General features: G+C 43.5%; 2 protein-coding genes across 3 annotated transcripts; one reads left to right on the plus strand and one right to left on the minus strand.

Moving 5' to 3' along the window:
- The first annotated feature begins 53 nt into the window (after positions 1-53).
- ora5 (olfactory receptor class A related 5) lies at positions 54-1,658 on the plus strand. The gene has a single exon (XM_021601370.3). It carries the CDS (start codon positions 54-56, stop codon positions 1,074-1,076), a length of 1,023 nt encoding a protein of 340 aa, XP_021457045.3. The 3' UTR covers positions 1,077-1,658.
- A 2,643-nt stretch (positions 1,659-4,301) lies between these two features.
- On the minus strand, positions 4,302-25,230 carry nup155 (nucleoporin 155). 2 transcript variants are annotated; one of them, XM_021602779.3, is made up of 34 exons: positions 24,899-25,230; positions 24,163-24,320; positions 23,856-23,993; positions 23,511-23,607; positions 23,269-23,339; positions 19,607-19,699; positions 15,527-15,790; positions 15,356-15,429; positions 13,761-13,852; positions 13,534-13,631; positions 13,255-13,422; positions 13,071-13,171; positions 12,695-12,865; positions 12,458-12,568; positions 12,187-12,367; positions 11,959-12,024; positions 11,679-11,823; positions 11,438-11,504; positions 11,240-11,355; positions 10,986-11,092; positions 10,690-10,823; positions 9,302-9,493; positions 8,968-9,106; positions 8,719-8,854; positions 8,438-8,591; positions 8,152-8,256; positions 7,863-8,017; positions 7,558-7,687; positions 7,329-7,442; positions 7,092-7,212; positions 6,546-6,656; positions 6,145-6,281; positions 5,821-5,927; positions 4,302-5,627 (listed from the first exon to the last, which is right to left on the minus strand). In XM_021602779.3, the coding sequence occupies exons 2-34, from the start codon at positions 24,302-24,304 to the stop codon at positions 5,489-5,491; spliced, it is 4,176 nt and encodes a 1,391-aa protein (XP_021458454.2). In that variant the 5' UTR covers positions 24,305-24,320; positions 24,899-25,230; the 3' UTR covers positions 4,302-5,488. The 2 variants fall into 2 exon arrangements, with proteins under 2 accessions (XP_021458454.2, XP_090090919.1); XM_090234793.1 differs by lacking the exon at positions 24,899-25,230 and having other exon boundaries at positions 23,448-23,607.
- Positions 25,231-25,857: the final 627 nt, after the last annotated feature.

Here is a 25,857-nt window from a genome sequence, read left to right on the forward strand (position 1 = left end):
TTATAAATGTTGAGCCAAATAAGGCTCAGACATAGATAGATGAGCCAGGCGTGATGGATGCAACGGAGTGGATCGAAGCCTTCATCCGAGGGCTGATGTGTCTGCTCGGGATCCTGGGGAACAACTGGCTTTGTCTCCGTTCTCTCCCCGGACCCAAGTCCAGTCTCCGCACCAATGAGGTCCTCTTCATCAACCTGGCCATCTCCAACCTCATCACCAACTACCTGGTGGACCTGCCCGATACCATGGCTGACTTTGTTGGCTACTGGTTCCTGGGGGAAGCCTACTGCTGTGTGGTCCAGTTCTGCTCTGACCTGTCAGAGACCAGCAGTGTCTTCTCCACCTTGTTTATTTGTGTGTTCTGGCACCAGAAGCTGGTGGGCTCTCTGAAACGCGGAGGAGCTCCAATCCAGCTGGATAGCCTCCGTCTCGTAGCCTGTCTCCTGGCTGGCAGTTGGACAGTGGCTGTGGTATTCAGTGTTCCACAATTATTCTTTGTCCGGTTGGAGAGTGGTAATGAGAGCCACGATGACTGTATAGAACTCTTTCCCTCCCAAACTGCAAGGCAGACCTATGAGCCGTTGTATCTGACCTTCGCTAACGCCCTCCCCATCACTGGTATAGCGTTTGCTAGCATCCAGATTGTGATCACTCTGCTAAGGCACCAGGCACATATCCAGGGCCTGACTTCGGATCATCACAAGGGGACAGCTAATTCTTTACCTAACAATGGACCCTCAGTTGTTCACAGCTCGATCAGTTCCCCCCTCTACCAGGTCGAGATTGGGGACAGCATAGTCAGAGCTCCACCCGATCTGAAGAGGTCCTCTCAGCCTCCAGCTAAGCCCAGCCCAGGGTCAGGTACTCAGGTGAGGGCAGCCAAGAGCGTGGTGGCTGTGGCCACTGTGTTTGTGGTATGCTGGGTGACCCACCTGCTGCTGATGATGGCCAGCAACATCCACACGTCCTCCTTGGTGTTGGAGCTGGCCAGCTACATCGGATCCTCTTACACCTGTATCATCCCCTACATCTTCCTCTATGGAGTAAAAAAACTGTCTTTCTCCTGCAGAGGGTAGCTAGATATAGTCATACACTCATTTTCTATTGAGTGGTATCAAACCAAGTGCTTTGTATAATTGTTGCTATTTTTTAAATTGTATTTAACTAGGCAAGTCAGTTAATAACAAATTATTATATTCAATGACAGCCTTGTTCAGTGACTGCCTTGTTCAGGGGCAGAATGACAGATTTTTAACCTTGTCAGCTCAGGGAGTTGATCTTGCAACCTTTCGGTTACTAGTCCAACACTCTAACCACTAGGCTACCTGCCACCCCATATGTCTTCAGGACATCTGTGTTGCCTGAAAATAAATGAAATTAGATTGGCATATCGCCATGATTTCATTAGTGTAGTTATACTAGTGTAGACACAAATTCAGTATATACACCATCACGTCTGGGTGAATATCAGTGAACTCCAACGACTCTCTGACAGATCGAGCTAGTGATGGTGACTGACAATTAGAAGTGTGTTTATGATGGAAATGTTGTCAACCCTGTAGAATGTTAAGTTACATAAAATACACTATAGATATATACTCACACATTACTTTGATGTTATTGATTTGCTATAATATCTTATATAGAGTTTGTGTTAACAAGCATTTCAACTTCGAGTTTGATTTAAGTGCTTCATGAACTTGGGAAATCAATGCTGCATCTCTGGATTCAAGTCTGCTTTAATTGTTTTGTTTCCAGCACATTAAAATCAAAGGCCCGTGCCTGAGTAATTGGAGAAAAGCATCTCAGCAATTATTGCTAAGTTGCAGAGACAACAACCAGCCCTGGGGCACAATTATCCTCTATTAAGGGTAATTATTCCAACAAAAACAACAGGCACACAACAAAGTATGAACAACCCTCTACAATGGGGTGTCTGTTAATTGTCAACAGTACTATGAGGCTGTGTGCTGTGGGGCCTTCTGAAATTATTCAGACCCCTTTGACTTTTTCCACATTTTGTTACGTTACAGCCTTATTCTAAAATTGATCAACCCCCCCCCCCCCCCCTCCCCATCTACACACAATACCCCATAATGACAAAGCAGAATACTTACGTAAATATCACATTTACATAGGTATTCAGACCATTTACTCAGTGCTTTGTTGAAGAACATTTGGCAGCGATTACAGCCTTGAGTCTTCTTGGGTATGACGTTACAAGCTTGGTACACCTGTATTTGGGGAGTTTCTCCCATTCTTCTCTGCAATTCCTCTCAAGCTCTGTCAGGTTGGATGGGGAGTGTGGCTGCACAGCTATTTTCAGTTCTCTCCAGAGATGTTCAATCTAGTTCAAGTCCGGGCTCTGGCTGGGCCACTCAAGGACATTCAGAGACTTGTCTTGAAGCCACTTCTGTGTTGTCTTGGTTGTGTGCTTAGGGTCGTTGTCCTGTTGGAAGGTAAACCATCTGAGGTTCTGAGCACTCTGTAGCAGGTTTTCATTAAGGATCTCTCTGTACTTTGCTCCGCTCATCTTTGCCTTGATCCCCACAGCATGATGCTGCCACCAGCATGCTTCACCGTAGGGATGGTGCTAAGTTTCCTACAGATGTTATGCTTGGTATTCAGGCCAAAGAGCTCAATCTTGGTTTCATCAGACCAGAGAATCTTGTTTTTCATGGTCTGAGAGTGTTTATGTGCCTTTTGGAAAACTCCAAGCAGGCTGTCATGTGCCTTTTACTGAGGAGTGGCTTCCGTCTGGCCACTCTACCATAAAGGCCTGATTGGTGGAGTGCTGCAGAGATGGTTGTCCTTCTGGAAGGTTCTCCCATCTCCACAGAGGTACTCTGGCGCTCTTTCAGAGTAACCATCGGGATCTTGGTCACCTGCCTGACCAAGGCCCTTCTCCCCCGATTGCTCAGTTTGGCCGGGCATCCAGCTCTAGGAAGAGTCTTGGTAGTTCCAAACGTCTTCCATTTAAGAATGATGGAGGCCACTGTGTTTTTGGGGACCTTCAATGCTGCAGACATTTTTTGGTACCCTTCCCCAGATCTGTGCCTCGACCCAATCCTGTCTCGGAGCTCTACGGACAATTCCTTCAAATTGTTTTTTGCTCTGACATGGGACCTTATATAGACAGGTGTGTGCCTTTACATATTATGTCCAATCAATTGCATTGACCACAGGGGGACTCCAATAAAATTGTAGAAACAGCTCAAGGATGATCAATGGAAACAAGCTTAATTTCAGGTCTCATTGCAAAGGGTCTGAATGCTTAAGTAAATAAGGTATGTTTATTTTTTTTATAACTTAACAAAAATCTTAACCTGTTCTCGCTTTGTCATTAGGGTATTGTGTGTAGATTTCTGAGGATTCTTATTTATTTAATCCATTTTAGAATAAGGCTGTAACATAACAAAATGTGGAAGGTCAAGGGGTTTGAATACTTTGAATACTCCGTGGTCAATGAAGTACACCACTCCCTTAACGAAAACGGTTCACTCCTACAGACAGTGAGTCAAAGCAGGCAGACAGGCATCCAGTTACTGTTTGATTTAACATCAGAATGGGCAAAACGAGTGACCCAAGCAACTTTTAGAATGGTATGATTGCTGCCAGGCGCACTGGTCCAGTATTTCAGGAACGGCTGTCCTCCTGGGCTTTTAACGCATGACCATGTCTAGTGTGTCCTGAGAATGGTGCCAAACAAAAAACATCCGGTCAGCGTCAGTCCTGTGGGCGAAAACAGCTCGTTGATGAGAGGTCAAACGAGAATGGCAAGAATCGTGCAAGCTAACAGGCAGGCCACAAACAGGCAAATAACAGCGCAGTACAAGTGGTGCGCAGAATGGCATCTCGGAACGGACAACTCGTCGGTCCTTGTCACGAATGGGCTATTGCAGCAGACGACCACACCGGGTTCCACTCCTATCAACTAAGAACAACAAGCGGCTCCATTGGGCACACGATCACCATCACTGGACAAAACATGACCTGGTTTGACAATTCCCGGTTCCTGTTGCATCATGCTGATGGCAGTCAGGATTTGGCGTAAGCAGCATGATTCCAAGGCCCCATCCGGCCTGGTATCAACACTACAGGCTGGGGCCGGTATTGTAATGTTTCTGGCAGACGTTAGGTCCCTTGATACCAATTGAGCGACATGTCCATGCCCTGAATAATTCAGGCTGTTGTGGAGGCGTCTCACCCAGTACTAGATGGATGAACTAGATACACTGGACAGTTTATATCACAACAGGACCCATACATGGATATCTGTGAACATTCACTTGTGCAAAGAGTTCAAATCAAAGTGTTTATTTTTTTATATACTGAACAGGTTGCAAATTTTATTATACATTTTTTTCCAATACAATCTTAAACAAAAAAACTATGACAAATTGAAATTATTCTATGCATGTAAAATTGGCTTATTTGATAAAATTGCTCACTGCAGGCCTGAGTTCTCAGAGTAAAACTGTTTGAACAGCACCCTTATACAAGGCATGGATCGAGGATTTCTGTCTCATCCCTGAAATCTCAGTTGAGTACAACACTCATACAGTCAAATAAATGCCATTTAACTAGTCAGCCAAAAGCAGACACACTGATTAAGGTGTTAAGTCATTCAGAAAAATAAGAAATACTAACAAAACATGTAAAAGTAAGGTTAAGTTATTACAAACCTTTGGCAGAGAAGGCATTCTTAACATAATGTAAGGAGTACCAATATTTTACTCTGTATTACGGAGAGGTTGAGTGGTACAGAAAGCCAAATACTGTCAGCTTAACAGTCTTCTTGACATCTAAACAGTGGGGGGGGGGATTAATCTGGGTTTAAATGAGTGGAGTGATTAAGACAGCGTCCTCAGCTCGCATCAGAGGCTAATGTCCATGGAACAAATACTTAGGCCTGAATCATGGCAGGCATGTAGAAGGAAAGACACTCATGAATGATATCAGCACGATATCCAGCCATCATGTAAGTGCATTTCTCCTCTACATACGTACATTCTATATATTTTACCCACATAAGTACAGTAACTCCATATGTAAATGACAATCCCATCCCTGTAAAGTATTGTCCCCTAATTCTGTGTGTGACAACAGTTCATGTTTACCTAACATTCATTTGTGAAACTAATGCAATTCCCTCAGACAGACACCAATAAGTTGTCTTCACTTCTAGGCTTATGTCACAAAACAAATGCATACTGTACTTATAAAATAAGTTAAAAATAGGATGTAAAAAGTCTGAAGACATGGGTGTAGTGAGCTGGTCAATAACCCCTTCATGAGAAATGCGGGGGTGTAGTCCTTTGCGACGCAACTGCAGTCTGAGAGACCGAACTGTATTCTCAATATCACTCCACTATCAAAAACCAGCCAGAACAAGAGATATACAGAAGAGTCATGTTATTCAGAACTGTAAACCGGTTTCATTCGGTCTCTTTACTTGCTGATCTTCCTGTGACCCCTGGGAACCTCCTCAGTGAACTTTCTCCAGCTTGGCCTGCAGGGCCTTGAAGTTGCCGATGGTGAGCCGCAGGGTAGAGTTAGGACTCAGGGACTGCAGCTCCACCAGGTAACCACAGATGTTATCCAGACACACATTAGTGAACCGCCGTCTGACAAGATGGGGAAGGAGGAATAGGAGTTAGACGGAGTGTATTAGATAAATTAGAGATACATTTTAAACATGTTTACAAACAATAATTGTCATGACTACGTACGTATACGGGTTGATATGTTTTCAAATGAGAAGCACGGCCTAATGAAGAGAGCAGCGACGGTTAGCACACGTGGTGATTGGTTAGTTACCGGTCATATGTTGGTACTCTGCTGGGGTCCTCTACGTATCCTGACAGCAACACATGTATACACTCTACCAGGTGGAGAGGTTTCTTCAGACGCTGCCAACACGGATCCTGGGTGACACAGCCACAGTTCGAGACATTCAGTCTTAAGGTCGACAGAACCTTATTAATTAATCAAATAATGCTCAAGTTGAACAGGTGTAAAATATGATTTTATAATAACCCTTTATTATGAAGAGTATCTTTATCTATTTGTATCCCAAAACTGCCAGCAATAATTGCCCCTCCGGGATGAATAATGGTCATCGAATTTAATTGAGAGACATACCCGTGTCTTGAAGAGTTGGTCGTAGACCTCCAGCAGACGGGGGAGCTGTACTCCTATCTCCTGCATGGTGAAGGTGACAAAGCCCACGTCCCAATTCAGATGACACACCTCCTGCTCCAAAAACTTCACCAGGAATTCTGGAGACAAGACAGTGGAAAAGTACTGTACATTAAACAATTTGCCCATCTCTGTAGTTCAATGGTAGGAGACAACCTAGGACAGGTGTTGGTGGATAATGAAGCAATTACAGATGAAACGTCCAGACCCTATAGACATAACACCTTAGAGACATACATGTTGACATAATGAACTGCTAATGTAATTACACTCAGTATGGATGTCTTACATAGAGGACAATCAGAGAATTGGCTGAATAAATTAAATTAGGCATGTGGTTTTACCTAGTGGAAAGTATCTGGGTGTTCCGGCGTAGATTTTCCCCAGAGACACCAGTTTGAGACTCAGAGCTCTCATCCTGTCAGCTGGACTCATGGCCACACTGTCACCCAGCTCTGGAATAAAGGACAAATAACAGAATTCTAGATTTAGGTTGTTTATCTAATTACCCAGAGCCAGATGAACTCATGGATATCATTATGTCCGAGTGCAGTTTGGAGATGATTGAAGCTAGCATATTGTTAGCGTGGCGCAATTCCGTGAAGTCTCCCGGTACAGTATCCAGCTCCTCTCAAAAGCAGGGGAATAGACCTAACTACTCCAAAACTGAGTGGTAGGCCATTTATAGTCTTACAAAGCTATACATCTAGATAGAATCTAGTTTTTATGATCAGAGAAATTAACATATTGGTAAAATATTGAGAACTATGTATAGCTTTGTAAGACTACCCGTAACCAACCACCCAGTTTCTGAGTAGTTAGGTCTATTCCTTAACTACTCAAGAGACAAACACGAATGGATAACGTCAGGAGCACTTGTCTGTACACACCTTTCTCCATGATCTCCTGCCACAGAGAGTGCACCAGGATGGGGTCAGAGTGACCAGCACAGTGGATGATGGCCAGTTTGCATTCAGACAACCGGAAGTGATCTGCAAACTCCCCATACAGCTAGACAGGAGGACAAAGGACAGGGGTATTAAAACATTTACTGTATGGGAGGAAAATGTATTACCAAACAGAACTATTGGAGTGAGGGGCAATGTTAGATATCCATGCACCGTTACCTTGGTGATGTCCATAAGCTCGGAATCCAGTTGTGACATGGCTCCCTGTACAGAGGGATGCTGGGAGTAACGTCTGCTCAGAGTCTCCTGGATCTGGACCTGAATACGCACCACCTGGGAGGCAGGACCAACAATATCAGCTCGAGTTGACAGAGCACAAATCTAAACCTTGTCAAAAAGGGGCCAAAACCTAAAAATTCAGCGAGGAGTTATTTCCCCTCCCCCGTACCTCCATCTTCTCCTCCAGCTCATGCAGGAACTCCCCTTCAGCTCCTTGAGCAGAGATGCAGGAGGAACTCTTGGCTGACAGGATGGCCCTGGAGATGTACTCCAGCCTCTGCTTCAGGGAGATCTCAGTACTGCACACAGACAGACACACGTATAATATGTTCGCACTCCCTTTTAACGTCGCTCAGAATCTACATGAATGAGGCCATTTTCATATGTCAGTGGTAGCGCCGGGCTCTATCACTGAGTCACACAGTGTGTGGAAATGGCCCATCAAGACTCAGGGGGGGGCCTGTTAGATCGTACCTGTGCATGTCAGCGAGCCTGGCCAGGACGTGAGCTGCCTTGCCAAAGCTACGGCTCTTCTCATAGTACCGCCACAGCAGGTCCATGTTCCGCACCTTACTCTGGTCCTGCTTGATCATGTGCATCAGGTGTTCCTCCAGGTATGGAGAGTTCACCTGGATAGAGGACAGAGAGAGACGATAATAAACCACAATGAAAGATCAGTGTAATGCAATATACTCATCCACTATAAAGTACAGAACCAGGCATCTCAGGCAGTGACTGTGGAACAATGCCAGAAGGTTCTTACCTCCAGAAGCTTGTCGGTGAGGTCAGCCTGTATCAGCCAGTTGTAGAGGGCTATGTGGAAGAGTTCATCCTGTGACCTCTGGGCCAGACCAATGACCTGCTCAAACTGCCGGATAGAACGAGAAGATCATGAGACAGCTCATCCATAGCATGAATGAATTGAGGGCAAAATCTTTGGACCTAAACATTTTCAGCCTTATACTAAAAAAATAATGAAATTATTATTTTTGTAAACAAATTCCTATTATTGTTATTGGGGGTTACAGTCTCCTCCACGCAGCACTTACGTGGGCGGTGGCATCCTCATTACTCAGCATGTTGGGGTCAGAGGTCATAACAGGGGGTCCTGGCTGCTTAGGGACACTGGGAGACTGAGGAGCCGCTTTACTCTGGTTCACCAGCTCCTGCATGGTGTCTGTGATGCACTTATAACATGACAACCTACAGGAGGAGACGAGGGGGTGGTCAGTCTGTCAGCACAAGGGAGAAAATAAAAGGGCCAGGACGTCCCTTAGCAGATATCTATTACCACAGTCTCATGATCAACGTGAACAGGTGGTTAAGTTACCTCTCCTGGAAGGCCAGTGCTCCAGCCTGGTCCTCCTCTGGTTCTCCGTTCTTATAGAAGTGAGGTCCCAGCCTCTGAGGATCCTTCTTATCCGCTGCAGTCAGGCACAGCTCAAGCACCCCCTCATAAAAACGCACTGAGAGAGAGAGAGGAAAAACACACTTAGCATCCCATCCACACTAAGCATGAAGAGTCAAGGACATTTCAAATAGTATTAGTGTGATGGCCAAGGTGTGTGTGGAGCCTTACCCTGTCTGTACTGGGAGCAGACCAGTGGCAGGTCTGTGTGTTGGCTAATCAGCTGGTAGAGTTGTAGTGACTCTCTCAGTGTTCTCTCCTTATCGATCTTAGTCTGGATCTGTCTGGAGCCCTGCAGCAACTCATTAGCCTAGGAGGGACAGAGGGAGGGGGAGATGTAGTTCTGAGATACATTTGTAAAGGGAAAAAGAGGACCGAGGAGGCAACAGTGGATGCTATCAAACTTTGCCCAGGGACTGCAGATGGGAATTAACCTTGTAGTCAAAATCGGATGGGCATCTTCCCTGTCATATAGACAATAACACAGCGCGTGTTTGTAGACTACCTTTGAGCAGACGCTGTCGTCGCTGCTGTACAGCAAAGGACAGATGTCTCTAAGGTGGTTGCTGATGGCGTCGACAGAGGCGGAGTCTTTGATGTAGACGTTGATGAGGGCTGTGATCAGAGCTCCGGTCAGCTCTCGACCCCGGATCACGACGTCCTTAAAACTCGCCCCCTTCATCTGGTCCTGGAACTCCTATTACAAGTCCCACACGGGTTACAAGCAGGAGACAAGGGAGACATCTTTACAAAAGACTTCAGAAATACACCTTCCTCCATATTGATTTGGACAGTGAAGCTAAAATGTAGACATTTGTCTCTATACTCCACCATTTTGGATCTGAGATCAAATGTTTCATATGCTGTGACAATACAAAATGTCACCTTTTATTTGAGGGAATGTTCATACATAGCAACAGCTCTGGTGAACATTCCAGCAGTCAGCATGCTAATTGCCCGCTCCCTCAAAACATCTGTGGCATTGTGTTGTGTAACAAAACTGCACATTTTAGTGGCCTTTTATTGTCCCATATCATTTGAGAGAAATAAGCTTTTTGTTCATATGGAACATTTCTGGGAACTTATATTTCAGCTCATGAAACATGTGATCAACACTTTGCATGTTGCATTTATATTTTTGTTCAGTATAGTTAAGTGTAGTATTTGGTCCCATATTCCCATCATTCCTTAACTGCATCAAGCTTGTGACTCCAAACGGTCTTGGATGCGTTTGCAGTTCGTTTTGGTTGCATTTCGGATTATGTTGTGCCCAATACAAATTAACGGTAAATAATGTATTGTCATTTTGGAGTCACTTTTATCGTAAATAATAGATGTTCCTGAACACGTCTACATTAAATGTGGATGCTGCCATGGTTACTGGTAATCATGACTAATGATGAGTGAGAAAGTTAGAGGAAAAAAGACCATACCCCACCAAAACGCTAACCTCTCGGCATTACCAATAATAGGGGAGGTTACCAATTTTGGGGGGAGACTAGATACCTAAAGTGCTTACATTTGTAAAAGGTTAAACAGATATCTATTAAAATACCCTCTAATGAACGGTGGTGACATGTTGTACTGTCACCTCATTTTAAACATTTGATCTCAAATCCAAAAATGCTGGAGTATAGACACAAATTTACACATTTTAACTTCACTGTTCAAATAAATACGGAGGGGAGTGTGTGTTGATGATTAACCAATTAGATGAATTAGTCTGACTGACAGCACAATGTAATCCTGCACATCCTGAATATCCAGCGCTGGTTTCCCGGACAGATTAAGCCTGGTCCTGGATTAAAAATCTATCCCAACGGAGAATGGACTAGGCTTAATCTGTGTCCGGGAAACCAGTCCCCAGTGAGGTCATTGGTGCTGGAAGCTTACCATGGGTAGTTCAGAGATGATGAGGCTAAACTGGTGGTCACACAGCAGCTTCCACAGTGCCAGGGTCTGACAGGAGCGATGCACCAGCTGCTGGATACCCTGCAGGGACATCTTCTCATAGGCCTGAGCCTCGGCTGTGGACAGGGAAGAGAGAGAAACCGTAGTCACAAAGTACAGAGACCACAAAATATAAGTATAGTGTTTTCTCATTGGTGTTAGGATTCTACTCCAACAATGCGGTCATTCTAGTTGCTCGTGGATTTGGAATGGCAGTTTAACATCCACACATTACTTACTGTGGTACTTCCTCTGGAGTTCCTGCTGGACCTGCTGAGAACTGGCTCCTCCATCAGGCCGCATGAAGCCCAGCAGACGCTGCTGCAGATTGGCTGGAGAGCTGAAACTGCAGATGCGTGGAGTTCAACATGCAAATCAAATACTATTTATTTCACTAGATGACCATAGAAGTGTGGATATATAGTACCTCCCATAAAGCAGCCAGCCCAGGTCTTGGCCATAGGGAGAGGCAGGGTCCAAGGCTCTGTCTTACCTGGCTGCCCCCAGAGACGAGGGGCTGAACTGGGAGTTCTTATCCAGGAAGTCCTTCAGACCACGGAGCTCCAGAAGAACTGACTCCAGATCAGATGAGCTGGCTGTGCTCTCCAACTGGGGCAGAGAGAGAGAGATTGATCATCCTCAAATTAACTTGCAAAGGAGGACTATAATATGCTGTTAATGCAATACTCACAATACTGACAGCCTGATTTCCTTTACTGATGGTCTTCTCAACAGCAAGACTCCCGTCCCAGATATTACTGTTAATCAATAACGTTCACAAGTTAGTAAAGCCACTCAAGTCATGCTATAAGTGAAACATATGAGTAATGTCTCTCAGTCCAGTACAAAGTAAATTTATTTTTTTAAATGCATTTCCCCGAGTCTGGAAGTGAGACCTGAGTACAGTACGCTATCCAGGTGAAGGGACTGACCCCATTATGCGTGCGAAGTAGACACTGATGCCATTGTGCTTCCCTGAGAAGACCACCTCTGGCCCAGAAGACATGCCAGTGATGGGGGCGGAGGGCATGGGCGTGGCTGGTATATAGGGCGTAGACACACTCTGGGGCATCATACCTGAGAGATTGTTGTCAGGGCACACACACACACAAACATTAAACACTTGAATGTTGTTAATATTCAGTGGGTGAATGTGTTGAGTACTGTCGATGGGCAAGGCACTCTGCAAAAAAAAGAAAAAGGGCTGTGTACCTGGAACAGGCGTTGCTAAGAAACTAGGGTTATGCATTGGACTGCTACCAACCGGCATAGGGGACCCTAAAACAACAGGCAGGCAGGGAGTAAGACAAGTGATGAGCAGTCTAATTGCAATGCACTGTGTAAAACTTATACAGGGGATTTTGACTAGGGCATTATTGCCATGCTCCAACTAATGGGAATTTGGCTTTAAGCAGAAATCCTGCCTCAGATGCGCCTCACCTGGTACAGGAGAGCCGAACAGAGCGCCGACGTTGCTAGGAGCAGAATGAGCCGAGGGGAACCTCATCTGAGCCTCTCCTCCATACCTGAAGAAGGCTCTGGTGGCCCACTGAGACACCTCTCTGTCGCAGGCAGCACTGGAACAGGCTACTATCAGAGCAGTGGCACACGCCTGCTCCTCCTGAGGTGAAGAGGGTTAGATCAACACAGAAATAAAGAGTGTGTGTAGCAGTGCTTGCAGTAACAAGACAATGAGTAATGAGATTCATACCCTGTGCAGTTTGAAGAAGCGTTCGACTTCTTCACTCTCTCCACCAGTACCGCTCACCAGTAGGTGGCGCAGCTGGTCCACCGGCCGCAACTTGTGGAAGATGTGACTTCCCTGGAAAACCATGAATAACAACCCGTGTATAGACGTTTGTTCACAAAATGACAGACAGGACTGCACAGGTTTCATTGACCGTGTGAATTTACAGTGCCATACTAAGCCGTAAAATCTTGACTGTACCTTGGCAGAGAGAAGGACAAATTTCTGCGGAGGGACATTGTGTTGCTGCACCACGACAGGAGAGTCAGTGAGGGGAACCTGATCCTTATTCAGGGGGGTAGAGATTTTAGGTGCCTTCTCCTCCTTGATGGCACAAAGCGCCCAGGAGTGGCCATCTACATTGGACATCATCTGCAATGATATACACAGACAATAGAACTTTAATGCTCTGAAGCCAAACAAATACTACATTTAAAAAGAAACTAAATCATAGCATATGCATTGCAAAGTAAGCCGGGGTTTTGACTACACATAGTAGTGTGTCTAATTTCAACTCCAAAGCAGATGGGGTTTTACATCTCTAATTAACTATGACCCTCACTCCCTCAGCTCCCACCTGAGCCTCCATCAGGGGTTTCTTAAAGGGGAAGGAGTCGTGGTTGATGCACCACAGGATGTCACTGTCCTCAGTCTCAGACGCTGCCATCAGGAGAACTCCTGTAGGGATTAACACCAGAGACACACGAGTAAACCTTTAGGTTTATTACAGGATAGCGTATAGACTGCAGAGTGGCTTTTACCTTTGCTGTGCAGAGCCTTGTGGACCTTGGCAGGCTTCTGCAGGGTGGAGGACGCAGAGAAGCCTGGAGGCAGGCGGACATGGACCAGAGCAAGCAGACAAGGGCGTGCCCCTGGCTGCTTGGCATGTGGTGGGGCAAAGGGAGCGGTGCTGAAGTAGAGACGCACTCCTACAAGCAGAGATAGAGACCTACATAAGGTCTTTGTAGATACTTATTCTGCAATGAAAATAATGTCAGTACGGCCTCTATTTCCTCTCCCATGTCAGTCCGTCTCCTTACCTGCATGAGTGACAGCCAGCAGGTGGCAGTCGGACGACTCCGATCTGTCTATCACAGAGATCTGAATGATGGGTTTAAACACAGAGCGATCTATGGTCCTATAGGGAGCGATGTAAAAGAACAAAGAAATTCATTTTGATTTGTTCTTAAGCAGTGATGAGCGTTGACCATCTGAACCATTCACTAGCACCCTGGATTTAACCAGAGGTGAGGAGTAGCTGACAAACCTGGCAACGTTTCCTGCTGCAGCCACGATGGAACTCTGTGACATGGCCGCCACACGGCTCATACCCTGCCCATCTACACCCAGATCATACACCTGGAACAGACATCATCAGCTTTTAACTCAAGGTCCTAATTCAGCGTTTCCCAAACTAGGGGTCGCAACCCCACGTGGAGTCGTCTGATATGAAAATGGGGTCGTGGGAGAATTTCCAAAATCCAGATTTTTTTGCGCATTCAAATGACCTATCGTCATTGTATCTCAAAATCACTGTAACGTGGTTAAACTTAAAAATCTAAATGAAAACTATTCAAATCTAAAACTCAACCAGAGTACCCTTAGATCGGGCGGAAATGAGCTTGTAACTCAAGGCCATCAGACTGTTAAACAACCACCACTAACATTGAGTGGCTGCTGCCAACACACTGACTCAACTCCAGCCACTTTAATAATGGGAATTGATGGGAAATGATGTAAAATATATCACTAGCCACTTTAAACAATGCTACCTAATATAATGTTTACATACCCTACATTATTCATCTCATATGTACACGTATATACTGTACTCTATATCATCTACTGCATCTTTATGTAATACATGTATCACTAGCCACTTTAACTATGCCACTTTGTTTACATACTCATCTCATATGTATATACTGCACTCAATACCATCTACTGTATCTTGCCTATGCCGCTCTGTACCATCACTCATTCATATATCCTTATGTACATATTCTTTATCCCCTTACACTTGTGTCTATAAGGTAGTAGTTTTGGAATTGTTAGCTAGATTACTTGTTGGTTATTACTGCATTGTCGGAACTAGAAGCACAAGCATTTCGCTACACTCGCATTAACATCTGATAACCATGTGTATGTGACAAATTAAATTTGATTTGAATCGGAATGATTCAAGTGCAACAGTCAAGTGCGGCCTTTCGAGCGGTCATGTGGACATATGCTGCAGACAAAGCATTGACGGGTCCATCACGGAGGAGTTTTGGTTCCTGACTCAGAAGGGAATACCCTGCAGTCTCTCTCAGAGCGTTAAAACTCATGGTACCCTTTGCCAGCTCATATCTGTGTGAAGCTGGATTAATTGCTCTCGTCTGCATTAAAATCAAATATTGACCCAGGTTGGATGTGACAGCAGAGATGAGGTGCGCACTGTTGACCACGCCCCCTGACTTTCAGCAGCTCCAATGCGACATGAATCAAGCACACCGATCTCATCAGTGGTGATGAGATAGGATACATTATGTCAGTTCAATTAGCAATTGGCTGTTATAGGCCCAAATTAAAAGTATGTGTTTGTGTGTTGACAAGACAATCAGAAATAGTGTTACAATGTTTTGCAATTGACTGCAATAGTCCCAAATAAAAAAGTAAACACTGGCTGTTAATCACATCGTTTTGAGAATTTTCAGATATCAAAATGGGGTCGTAGATTAAATAAATTTGGGAACCCCGGTTCTAAATAGTACAACCTTTTGAAATGTCTGACAAAGTTCTACCCAAAACATCATCCTATTCAACAAATAAACATATTGATATTTAATACAGTGCTACCATTCAAATAGTTGGGTTGTGTACCTGTAGAACCCCCTTCTCTGAGCGGGTGAAGAGTGTGTTACGGGAGTTGTCAATGGCAATCTGCACTACTGGGTCTGTGGGGCACCAAGATAGAAAAATAGTCAAATTCAATTCAAGAACTAGAGCACAAGAAAGTTCCAATTCCACAAGGAGCCTCTGAACTATCCTTACCGTCCTCAGAGAAGGAGAACTGGAGCAGAGAGGGGACTAGGAAGGACAGGCTGCTTTTGGAGTGGTTAATCTTCTTACAGCGTTGGCTGAACCAGCCTGCCTCGGCCTGGTAGGCTACCTCATACAGGCAGCCATCTTTCCCTGCCAGGAAGATGCGGCCCAGGTCGGTGGAGGTGATGGCCAGGAGGTAGGTGTTGTCTGTGGGGATGGAGTACAGCGGGTCTGGTAGTAACTGCATCCCTCCAGACATGCTGTCATTCAACCCTGATAAAGAGAGGGAGAGGGAAAGAGAAGTTGAGAGAGAGTAAATCAATTTCTGAAGTAGTCCATTGTGGGTTAAAGACGGTCCAATGATTTTTATACTTTTCCTGTTGAAAAGCGATATCCCAGGTATAAATACAGTAAACACACAGACACTAAAGGGCAGTGGTGGAAAAGGTACCCAATTGTCATACTTGAGTAAGAGTAAAAGTAAAAGATAACTTTATAGAAAATTACTCAAGTAAAAGTAATCCAGTAAAATACTACTTTAGTAAAAGTATTTGGTTTTAAAGTACAAATCATTTCAAATTCCTTATATTAATAAAACCAGACGGCACCATTTTATTTTTTATTTAACCGATAGCCAGTGGCACACGCCAACACAATTTACAAACGAAGCATGTGTGTTTAGTGAGTCCGCTAGATCAGAGGCAGTAGGGTAGGGCTGGGCGATATGGCCAAAATATATCATGGTATTTTTCAAATTTTTGACGGTATGACGGTATTTTATGTTTTTGATTAATAAAAGCTCTAAGTTGGCTTTATGAGTAGAGCGTGACAACACATATATTCTAAATTATTTCAAATGGGCCTTTCTCCATTCTGATTGTTTTATTCTGTTCAATTCAACTTCAACCTAAAATTATTTCCTGCATTTCCTGCACTCATTTGAGATCATTTCCACACTGCCACTATATGGGCAAAAATACTAGGCTTTATTTAACCAAATGTCGCAATTGCGATTTAGATCAAAACCCTTGGGTGAACTTTTGGAATCATGGTAATATAATTTTTTAATTATAATTCTAGTTAGAATATACAGTGCCTTGCGAAAGTATTCGGCCCCCTTGAACTTTGCGACCTTTTGCCACATTTCAGGCTTCAAACATAAAGATATAAAACTGTATTTTTTTGTGAAGAATCAACAACAAGTGAGACACAATCATGAAGTGGAACGACATTTATTGGATATTTCAAACTTTTTTTAACAAATCAAAAACTGAAAAATTGGGCGTGCAAAATTATTCAGCCCCTTTACTTTCAGTGCAGCAAACTCTCTCCAGAAGTTCAGTGAGGATCTCTGAATGATCCAATGTTGACCTAAATGACTAATGATGATAAATACAATCCACCTGTGTGTAATCAAGTCTCCGTATAAATGCACCTGCACTGTGATAGTCTCAGAGGTCCGTTAAAAGCGCAGAGAGCATCATGAAGAACAAGGAACACACCAGGCAGGTCCGAGATACTGTTGTGAAGAAGTTTAAAGCCGGATTTGGATACAAAAAGATTTCCCAAGCTTTAAACATCCCAAGGAGCACTGTGCAAGCGATAATATTGAAATGGAAGGAGTATCAGACCACTGCAACTCTACCAAGACCTGGCCGTCCCTCTAAACTTTCAGCTCATAGAAGGAGAAGACTGATCAGAGATGCAGCCAAGAGGCCCATGATCACTCTGGATGAACTGCAGAGATCTACAGCTGAGGTGGGAGACTCTGTGGACAACAATCACTCGTATATTGCACAAATCTGGCCTTTATGGAAGAGTGGCAAGAAGAGAGCCATTTCTTAAAGATATCCATAAAAAGTGTTGTTTAAAGTTTGCCACAAGCCACCTGGGAGACACACCAAACATGTGGAAGAAGGTGCTCTGGTCAGATGAAACCAAAATTGAACTTTTTGGCAACAATGCAAAACGTTATGTTTGGCGTAAAAGCAACACAGCTGAACACACCATCCCCACTGTCAAACATGGTGGTGGCAGCATCATGGTTTGGGCCTTCTTTTCTTCAGCAGGGACAGGGAAGATGGTTAAAATTGATGGGAAGATGGATGGAGCCAAATACAGGACCATTCTGGAAGAAAACCTGATGGAGTCTGCAAAAGACAATGATCCAAAACATAAAGCAAAATCTACAATGGAATGGTTCAAAAATAAACATATCCAGGTGTTAGAATGGCCAAGTCAAAGTCCAGACCTGAATCCAATCGAGAATCTGTGGAAAGAACTGAAAACTGCTGTTCACAAATGCTCTCCATCCAACCTCACTGAGCTCGAGCTGTTTTGCAAGGAGGAATGGGAAAAAATGTCAGTCTCTCGATGTGCAAAACTGATAGAGACATACCCCAAGCGACTTACAGCTGTAATCGCAGCAAAAGATGGAACTACAAAGTATTCATTTAAGGGGGCTGAATAATTTTGCACGCCCAATTTTTCAGTTTTTGATTTGTTAAAGTTTGAAATATCCAATAAATGTTGTTCCACTTCATGATTGTGTCCCACTTGTTGTTGATTCTTCACAAAAAAAATACAGTTTTATATCTTTATGTTTGAAGCCTGAAATGTGGCAAAAGGTTGCAAAGTTCAAGGGGGCCGAATACTTTCGCAAGGCACTGTAAATAATGGTGGGCACTTTGAATAGTGTTGTTTGACATGACAACGAATGAAAATGCAATGGACGACTTATTGTGGTGTTCAGTGTTTCCTAGGGACCCTATAATCTTTGGCTACATTAAATCTTTATTCGTATAGCCAACATTTTCATGATTCACCTATTCCTTTTTGATTTAGAAGATACTGTTGGACAAACATGCTGATTTAAGCCTCCACCAGTACTGGTATCAGGCTGTATTAGCCAGCTACGTTTGCTCTGACTCAGTACTTTTGTCAGCTAGTTAGCTAGCCAGCTAACACGATTTAGCTTAACTTGGTAAGGAAATACTAGCTGTTTGCAGATGTAAGAAACACAAACACGGCGTATTACATTTAACAAATCAAACATTAAAATACCGTTATAGAAGGAAAAGTAACAACCCAAACTGGTCTGTGCATAAATACCAGTATATAGTCAAATACAGTGTACCGCCCAGCCCTACAGTAGGGATGACCAAGATGTTCTCTTGTTAAGTGTGTGAATTGGATCATTTTCCTGTCCTGCTAAGCATTCAAAATGTATTGAGTGCTTTTAGGTGTCAGAGAAAATGTATTGGGTAAAAAGTACATTATTTTCTTTCAGAATGTAGTAAAAGTTGTCCAAAATATAAATAGTAAAGTAAAGATAACTACAATAGTAAAACATACTTTGAATTACTGCTTAAGTACTTTACACCACTGCTAAAGGGTAAAAATATATGTTTTAATAGTGTTCAGGCAACTGCAAAATTCAAGGAGTAGGGCATTCAAGCATTTGGACTGATGGTGAATTTGTGGTGTCATCAGCCTCCCCTCTTGCTTGAGGAACAATAGAGAACAAAAAAGGAAAAGAGCACCCCCCACTTGTGCCATGTCATGAGGATACACGGAAGACCTATTGAGATGTGCCATTTGTTAAAGGGATACTTTGGGATTTTGGCAATGAGGCCCCTTTATCTACTTCCCCAGAGTCAGATGAACACCTGGATACCATTTTTGTCTCTGTCAAGTGTGAATGAAGTTAGAGGTAGTTTTGGGGGCCAATGCTAACTAGCATTAGCACAATGATTGGAAGTCTATGGGTATCCACTAGCATGATTAGTTAGCAATTCCACAAGAGCTAGTTAGCAACGACACTAAAACTGCACGCAGACAACGATGGTGTCCAGGGGTTAATCTGACTTTGGGGGAAGTAGATAAAGGCCTCATTGGCAAAATCCTGAAGTATCCTGTTAAGTAAATCAGGTGTTAAATGAGGTGAAATGGAGACTGGAGTAGGACTTTAATACTAATACCAACAACACAAAGATAAATCTAAACCAAATCAACCAATTTCAAAACTGTATGTCGAATTGATGACACCGGGTTGTGTGCTTCAGGTCTAGGAGGATCATCATTACTCACCTGCTTGAGCTTTAGGGAAGCTGAGCCCCAGGATCACTACATCCACAGGAGTGGCTAGGACCAACAGGAAGTGGATGTGTGGCTGGAAAATCCCTGTGGAAAGAATTAAGTCATTTTTTCTCTCCCAATGCAGCCATTTTTTTTATTATCTCAATATCAAATGATATTTGGGTAACAATTAAGTACCTTACTCTTAGATTTTTGACCATTTTAAATTGAAAACAAGACACAAAAATAGCTTCTTAGCAAAGAGGAATTTATCAAGCAAGAATGTTTCTAGGACTGTCTGGGAGTGGTCTGTTTTATTAGGTACCCCACCCTGTTCACAAAAAAGGCTCGCTCCTACAGAGTCCATGAACCCATCTTGCCTGCTGTCATTGGTACATGCTGGTGGCGGTGGTGTAAGGAATGTTTTCCTGGCACACGTTCGGTTTCTTGATACCAATTGGGCAACAAACACATTGTTGAATCCATGCCCCAGAGAATTCAGACTATTCTGGATGCAAAGGGGGGGGGGGGGGGGGGGGGGGGGGGGTCTGACCCTGTACTAGATAGGTGTACCTAATATCTATGCACAGTACAAATCAAAGGTTTGGACACCTACTCATTTCAGGGTTTTCCTGTATTTTTCACTATTTTCTACAGTAGTAGAATAGTAGTGAATACATCAAAATGATTAAATAACACATATGGAATCATGTAGTAACCAAAAAAAGTGTTAAATAAAAAAATATGAGATTCTTCAAAGAAAGTCCCTTCATCTTGATGACAGCTTTGCACACTCTTAGCATTCTCTCAACCAGCTCTCTGGTTACAGCCTCATTCTAAAATGGAATAAATTGTTTTACCCCCCCATAATGACAAAGCAAAATTAGGTTTAGAAAACGTTGCACATTTATTACAAATAAAAAAAAAAAACGTCAATATCAAATTTACATGCGTATTCAGACCCTTTACTCAGTACTTTGTTGAAGAACCTTTGGCAGTGATTACAGCATCGAGTCTTCTTGGGTATGATGCTACAAGCTTGGCAAACCTGCATTTGGGGAGTTTCTCCCATTCTTCTCTGTAGATCCTCTCAAGCTCTGTCAGGTTGGATGGGGAGTGCTGCTGCACAGCTATTTTCAGGTCTCTCCAGAGATGTTCGATCTGGTTCAAGTCCGGGCTCTGGCTGGGCCACTCAAGGACATGCAGAGACTTGTCCCGAAGCCACTCCTGCGTTGTCTTGCCTGTGTGCTGAGGGTCCTTGTCCTTTGTCACAGTCTGAGGTCCTGAGCGCTCTGGAGTGGGTTTTCATCAAGGATCTCTTTTTACTTTGCTCCGTTCATCTTTGCCTTGATCCTGACTAGTCTCAAAGTCTCTGCCACTGAAAAACATCCCCACAGCATGATGCTGCCACCACCATGTTTCACTGTAGGGGTGGTGCCAGGTTACCTCCAAACATGACACTTGGCATTCAGGCCAAAGAGTTTAATCTTGGTTTCATTAGACCAGAGAATCTTGTTTCTCATGGTCTGAGAGTCGTTAGGTGTCTTTTGGCAAACTCCAAACAGGTTTTCATGTGCCTTTTACTGAGGAGTGGCTTCCGTCTGGCCAGTCTACCACAAAGGCCTGATTGGTGGGGTGCTGCAGAGATGGTTGTCATTCTGGAAGTTTCTCTATCTCCACAGAGGAACTTTAGACCTCTGTCCGAGTGACATCGGGTTCTTGTTCACCTACTTGACCAAGGCCCTTCTCCCCCGATTGTTCAGTTCGGCCCGGGCGGCCAACTCTAGGAAGAGTCTTGTAGTTCCAAACTTCTTCCATTTAAGAATGATGGAGGCCACTGTGTTCTTGGGGACCCTTCAACACTGCAGAAATGTCTTGGTACCCTTCCCCAGATCTGTACCTCGACACAGTCCTGTCTTGGATCTTCCAGACAATTCCATCGACCTCATGGCTTGGTTTTTGCTCTGACATGCACTGTCAACTGTGGGACCTTATATAGACAGGTGTGCCTTTCCAAATCATGTCCAATCAAAAGAATTTACCACAGGTGGACTCCAATCAAGTTATAGAAACATCTCAAGGATGATCAATGGAAACAGAATGCACCTGAGCTCAATTTCGAGTCTCATTGCGAAAGGTCTGAATGCTTAAGGTATTTCTGTTTATTATTTTTAATACATTGCTAAATTTAAAAAATAAAAAAACAGTTTTTGCTTTGTCATTATGGGGTATTGTGTGTAGATTTCAGAGGATGTTTTGTTATTTAATCCATTTTAGAATACGGCTGCAACGTAACAAAATATGAAAAAAAGTAATGTGGTCTGAATACTTTCCGAAGGCACTGTATACTAGAGGTCGACCGATTAATCGGAATGGTATTCTAAAATGTTTTCATAATCGGAAATCGGTATTTTTGGGCGCCGATTTTATTTTTACACCTTTATTTAATCTTTATTTAACTAGGCAAGTCAGTTAAGAACACATTCTTATTTTCAATGACGGCCTAGGAACAGTGGGTTAACTGCCTGTTCAGGGACAGAACGACAGATTTTCACCTCGTATGCTCGGGTGATCCAATCTTGCAACCTTACAGTTAACTAGTCCAACGCAATAACGACCTGCCTCTCTCTCGTTGCACTCCACAAGGAGACTGCCTGCCTGTTACGCGAATGCAGTAAGCCAAGGTAAGTTGCTAGCTAGCATTAAACTTATCTTATAAAAAACAATCATAATCACTAGTTAACTACACATGGTTGATGATATTACTAGATATTATCTAGCGTGTCCTGCGTTGCATATAATCTGACTGAGCATACAAGTATCTGACTGAGCGGTGGTAGGCAGAAGCGTAAACATTTATTCAAACAGCATTTTCGTGCGTTTTGAAGGCAGCTCTTCATTGTGCGTCAAGCATTGCGCTGTTTATGACTTCAAGCCTATCAACTCCCGAGATGAGGCTCGTGTAACTGAAGTGAAATGGCTAGCTAGTTAGCACGCGCTAATTGTCGTTGTGTTGCTGGTTCGAGTCCAGGGAGGAGCGAGGAGAGGGACGGAAGCTATACTGTTACACTCGCAATACTAAAGGGCCTATAAGAACATCCAATAGTCAAAGGTTAATGAAATACAAATGGTATAGAGGGAACTAGTCCTATAATTCCTATAATAGCTGCAACCTAAAACTTCTTACCTGGGAATATTGAAGACTCATGTTAAAAGGAACCACCAGCTTTCATATGTTCTAAGCAAGGAACTGAAACGTTAGCTTTCTTACATGGCACATATTTTACATGGAACATAATGCACTTTTACTTTCTTGTCCAACACTTTGTTTTTGCATTATTTAAACCAAACATGTTTCATTATTTACTTGAGGCTAAATTGATTTTATTGATGTATTATATTAAGTTAAAATAAGTGTTCATTCAGTTGTTGTAATTGTCATTATTACCAATAAATACATTTAAAAAAATGGCAGATTAATCGGTATCGGCTTATATGGTCCTCCAATAATCGGCATCGGCGTTGAAAAATCATAAATCGGTCGACCTCTACTGTATACACATACAAAAATCACATTTTTGACTGCACTGGGCCTTGAATCCAAACACCTACAGAGCTGTTGTAATTTTAAATATAGGAAACACAGCTCAGGTGAAAGTGTGTTGCCATTTTACCTGCTTTAGGTTTGACCAGCCCCACGGACAGGATGGTTTCACTGAGTCCGTCAAAATATGCAACGTCCCCCCTGTGGAACAAAGTGATGACAGTGTCCAATGAAAATGGGTCCATGTTTACTGCTCCTGCAATGTTTTTTTGAACAAAATAACTTAATTTATGAGTGCTTGGTACTCACCCATCCTCATAATTCCAGTTTTTTTGAACAAAATAACTTAATTTATGAGTGCTTGGTACTCACCCATCCTCATAATTCCACATAAAGATATCGTTGTCAATGGTGAGCCATGCTCGACAGATTTCAGGAAAAACTCCCATCATACAATTGCACTGCATATCTGTTAGGGGAAGGTTAAGGACTAGGCAGCTTTTCTGAAATGGTGGTTAGTTTTACACAATTCACATAATCTGGCACAGACATTTCTGAGTTATATGGGTGAGACCTGGACAGTTGGACACAGCTCCCTCTGTGTATTCTGATTCAGAAGGGTTGGGTTCAATGCGGAAGACAATTCAGTTGAAGGCATTCAGTTGTACAACTGACTAGGTATCCCCCTTTTCTTCCCCTAGTCTCTGAAAAGGATACGGCTGAATTGCTCCACCAGCTCAGGGGGTAGGGGAACCCTTCGGACTGCACTGAGCTCAGGAAGGTTTGGCACGCTGATCAGCCCAGGTCCCTGAAGAGGGTAGTCCATGTCTGACCCCCCAGACAAAGATGGCATGTCTGCAACACCGAATGGGGAGTGAACTAAGCCCTGAGATGTGGCTGTAGCCTCCCTACGCACAGTAAGCTGGCTACAGCCAAAATATCAGGGCTAAAGTGTCTTGTGAGATTAATTGATATGACAAACTTGAACAACATGTAACCTTGCACCGCCAATTACTTGACTTACTGTGTGAGGGGACATTAAGAAGCTCTGAGAGGTCAGGGAAGCAGCGGTCATCCTGGAGGTGTCTGTCTATGAGCCGGCCAGAGCTCTCCAGGGCTTCCGCAAGGGCAGCAGCAGGACTGCTGGGTCCCAAGGTGGACGGCATGTTTGACACTGTGGGACTGATGAGATTCGCATGAGAAGATGAACATATCATTTCAGCACCACTGTGACGTCAGCCGTGGTCAAAATCCAACCACAAACAAACCAGACTGTCACCGCAGGTGCAACTTTACGGCCAGACATGTCTCCTAACTTGCAAACTATACGACAGATGAAAGGCAGTACGGACATAGACGGTTGATTATATGGCAAACACAGAGAGTAGCCAACTAGCAAGCTCTATTTAGCCTGTCCAACCCCGTCACCACGTTCTGCAATGACTCTGTAGGTAGTTAACGTTGGCGAGCTAACGTTAGCTAGCCAATTAAGTTAGTTACACACAACACTTTTGTTTATCAAAATAAGGCTGGTGGAAGTTATAAAAGTACGTGTGAAACTAACTTGTGAAACTGGATGAGTTAGCTATCTAAACTAGTTATATAGTAAGTTAATAACACATAATAGCACATCTTGCTAACACTAAAATAGCTAAAAACGCGGGCTAAACCCTGTTTATTCTAAGCTGCGAGCTAACGTTCGCTAGCTAACGTTAAGTTAGATTTGTTGAATAACGTTCGCTACTTTTCTTACAGCTTACCGTACAGAAAGCAGTCCGGACGTAATTAATTGTTAACACAATGTGTGATAAGCAAAATATTCTAGTCTTCGGTGTAAACAAGTGTAGCAGCTAGCCCGCCAGCCTCATGACACTTTTGAACAGGGTGAAAGGTTATAGGATGTACTTCCTGTGTAATTTCAAATACGCTTTAGAAGTACATTTCTACATGCTCTCTACACTAATGGCATTTGCAAAGGTGTTGAACTTTTCATAATATTTCGTTGCCCAGACTAAAACGACTGGCCTTTTCACTTTTTTTTCAGCCGATAGAATCTGTTCTTGCAGCACAACGGACACTGTAATTACAATTTCTGTCCACTAAGAAGCGCCAGCGTATTAACTATAGGTTTGGACATGGTACACACATACCAGTTGAAGTGCTGAACGCATGCATGTGCGAAATATCCAAACGCCTCTCCTTTCGGGCAGAAACAGAGCGCTCTGATTTTGGGCGGCAGATAGCATGGCGGTTAGGAGGAGCGTTGGGTCAGTAACCGAAAAGCTGCCAGATCGAATCCCCAAGCTGACAATGTTAAAAGCGGTTCCTCCAACTCTGAACAAGGCCGTTAACCCACTGTTCGACGGACGTGGATGTCGATTACTGCAGCACCTCTCTGATTCAGAGGGGTTAGGTTAAATGTGGAAGATAAATTTCAAAGCATTCAGTTGTACAACTAACTAGGTATCCCCCTTTCCCTAATGAGCTACTCCCATTACTTTTTTAGCCTGAAACAACAACAAAAAACAGCCTGGCATTCAGCACTTGACAGATTTGTTGGGACAGGCAACAAACGGTTTCTTTACGGCACAAAACCATATTTGTATTTTTCTGAATATTAATTTTCTTATGCGGATCGTCCATCACGTTCATAGAGTACATGGTTATACTAAATCCAGTTCATTACAAAAACTGTCAGTGGCATACAGAAACAAGACAA

This window comes from Oncorhynchus mykiss, chromosome 5 (genome assembly GCF_057628025.1).
Source record: "Oncorhynchus mykiss isolate SJ-2025 chromosome 5, ASM5762802v1, whole genome shotgun sequence".
In the NCBI taxonomy this organism is placed as follows: domain Eukaryota; kingdom Metazoa; phylum Chordata; class Actinopteri; order Salmoniformes; family Salmonidae; genus Oncorhynchus; species Oncorhynchus mykiss.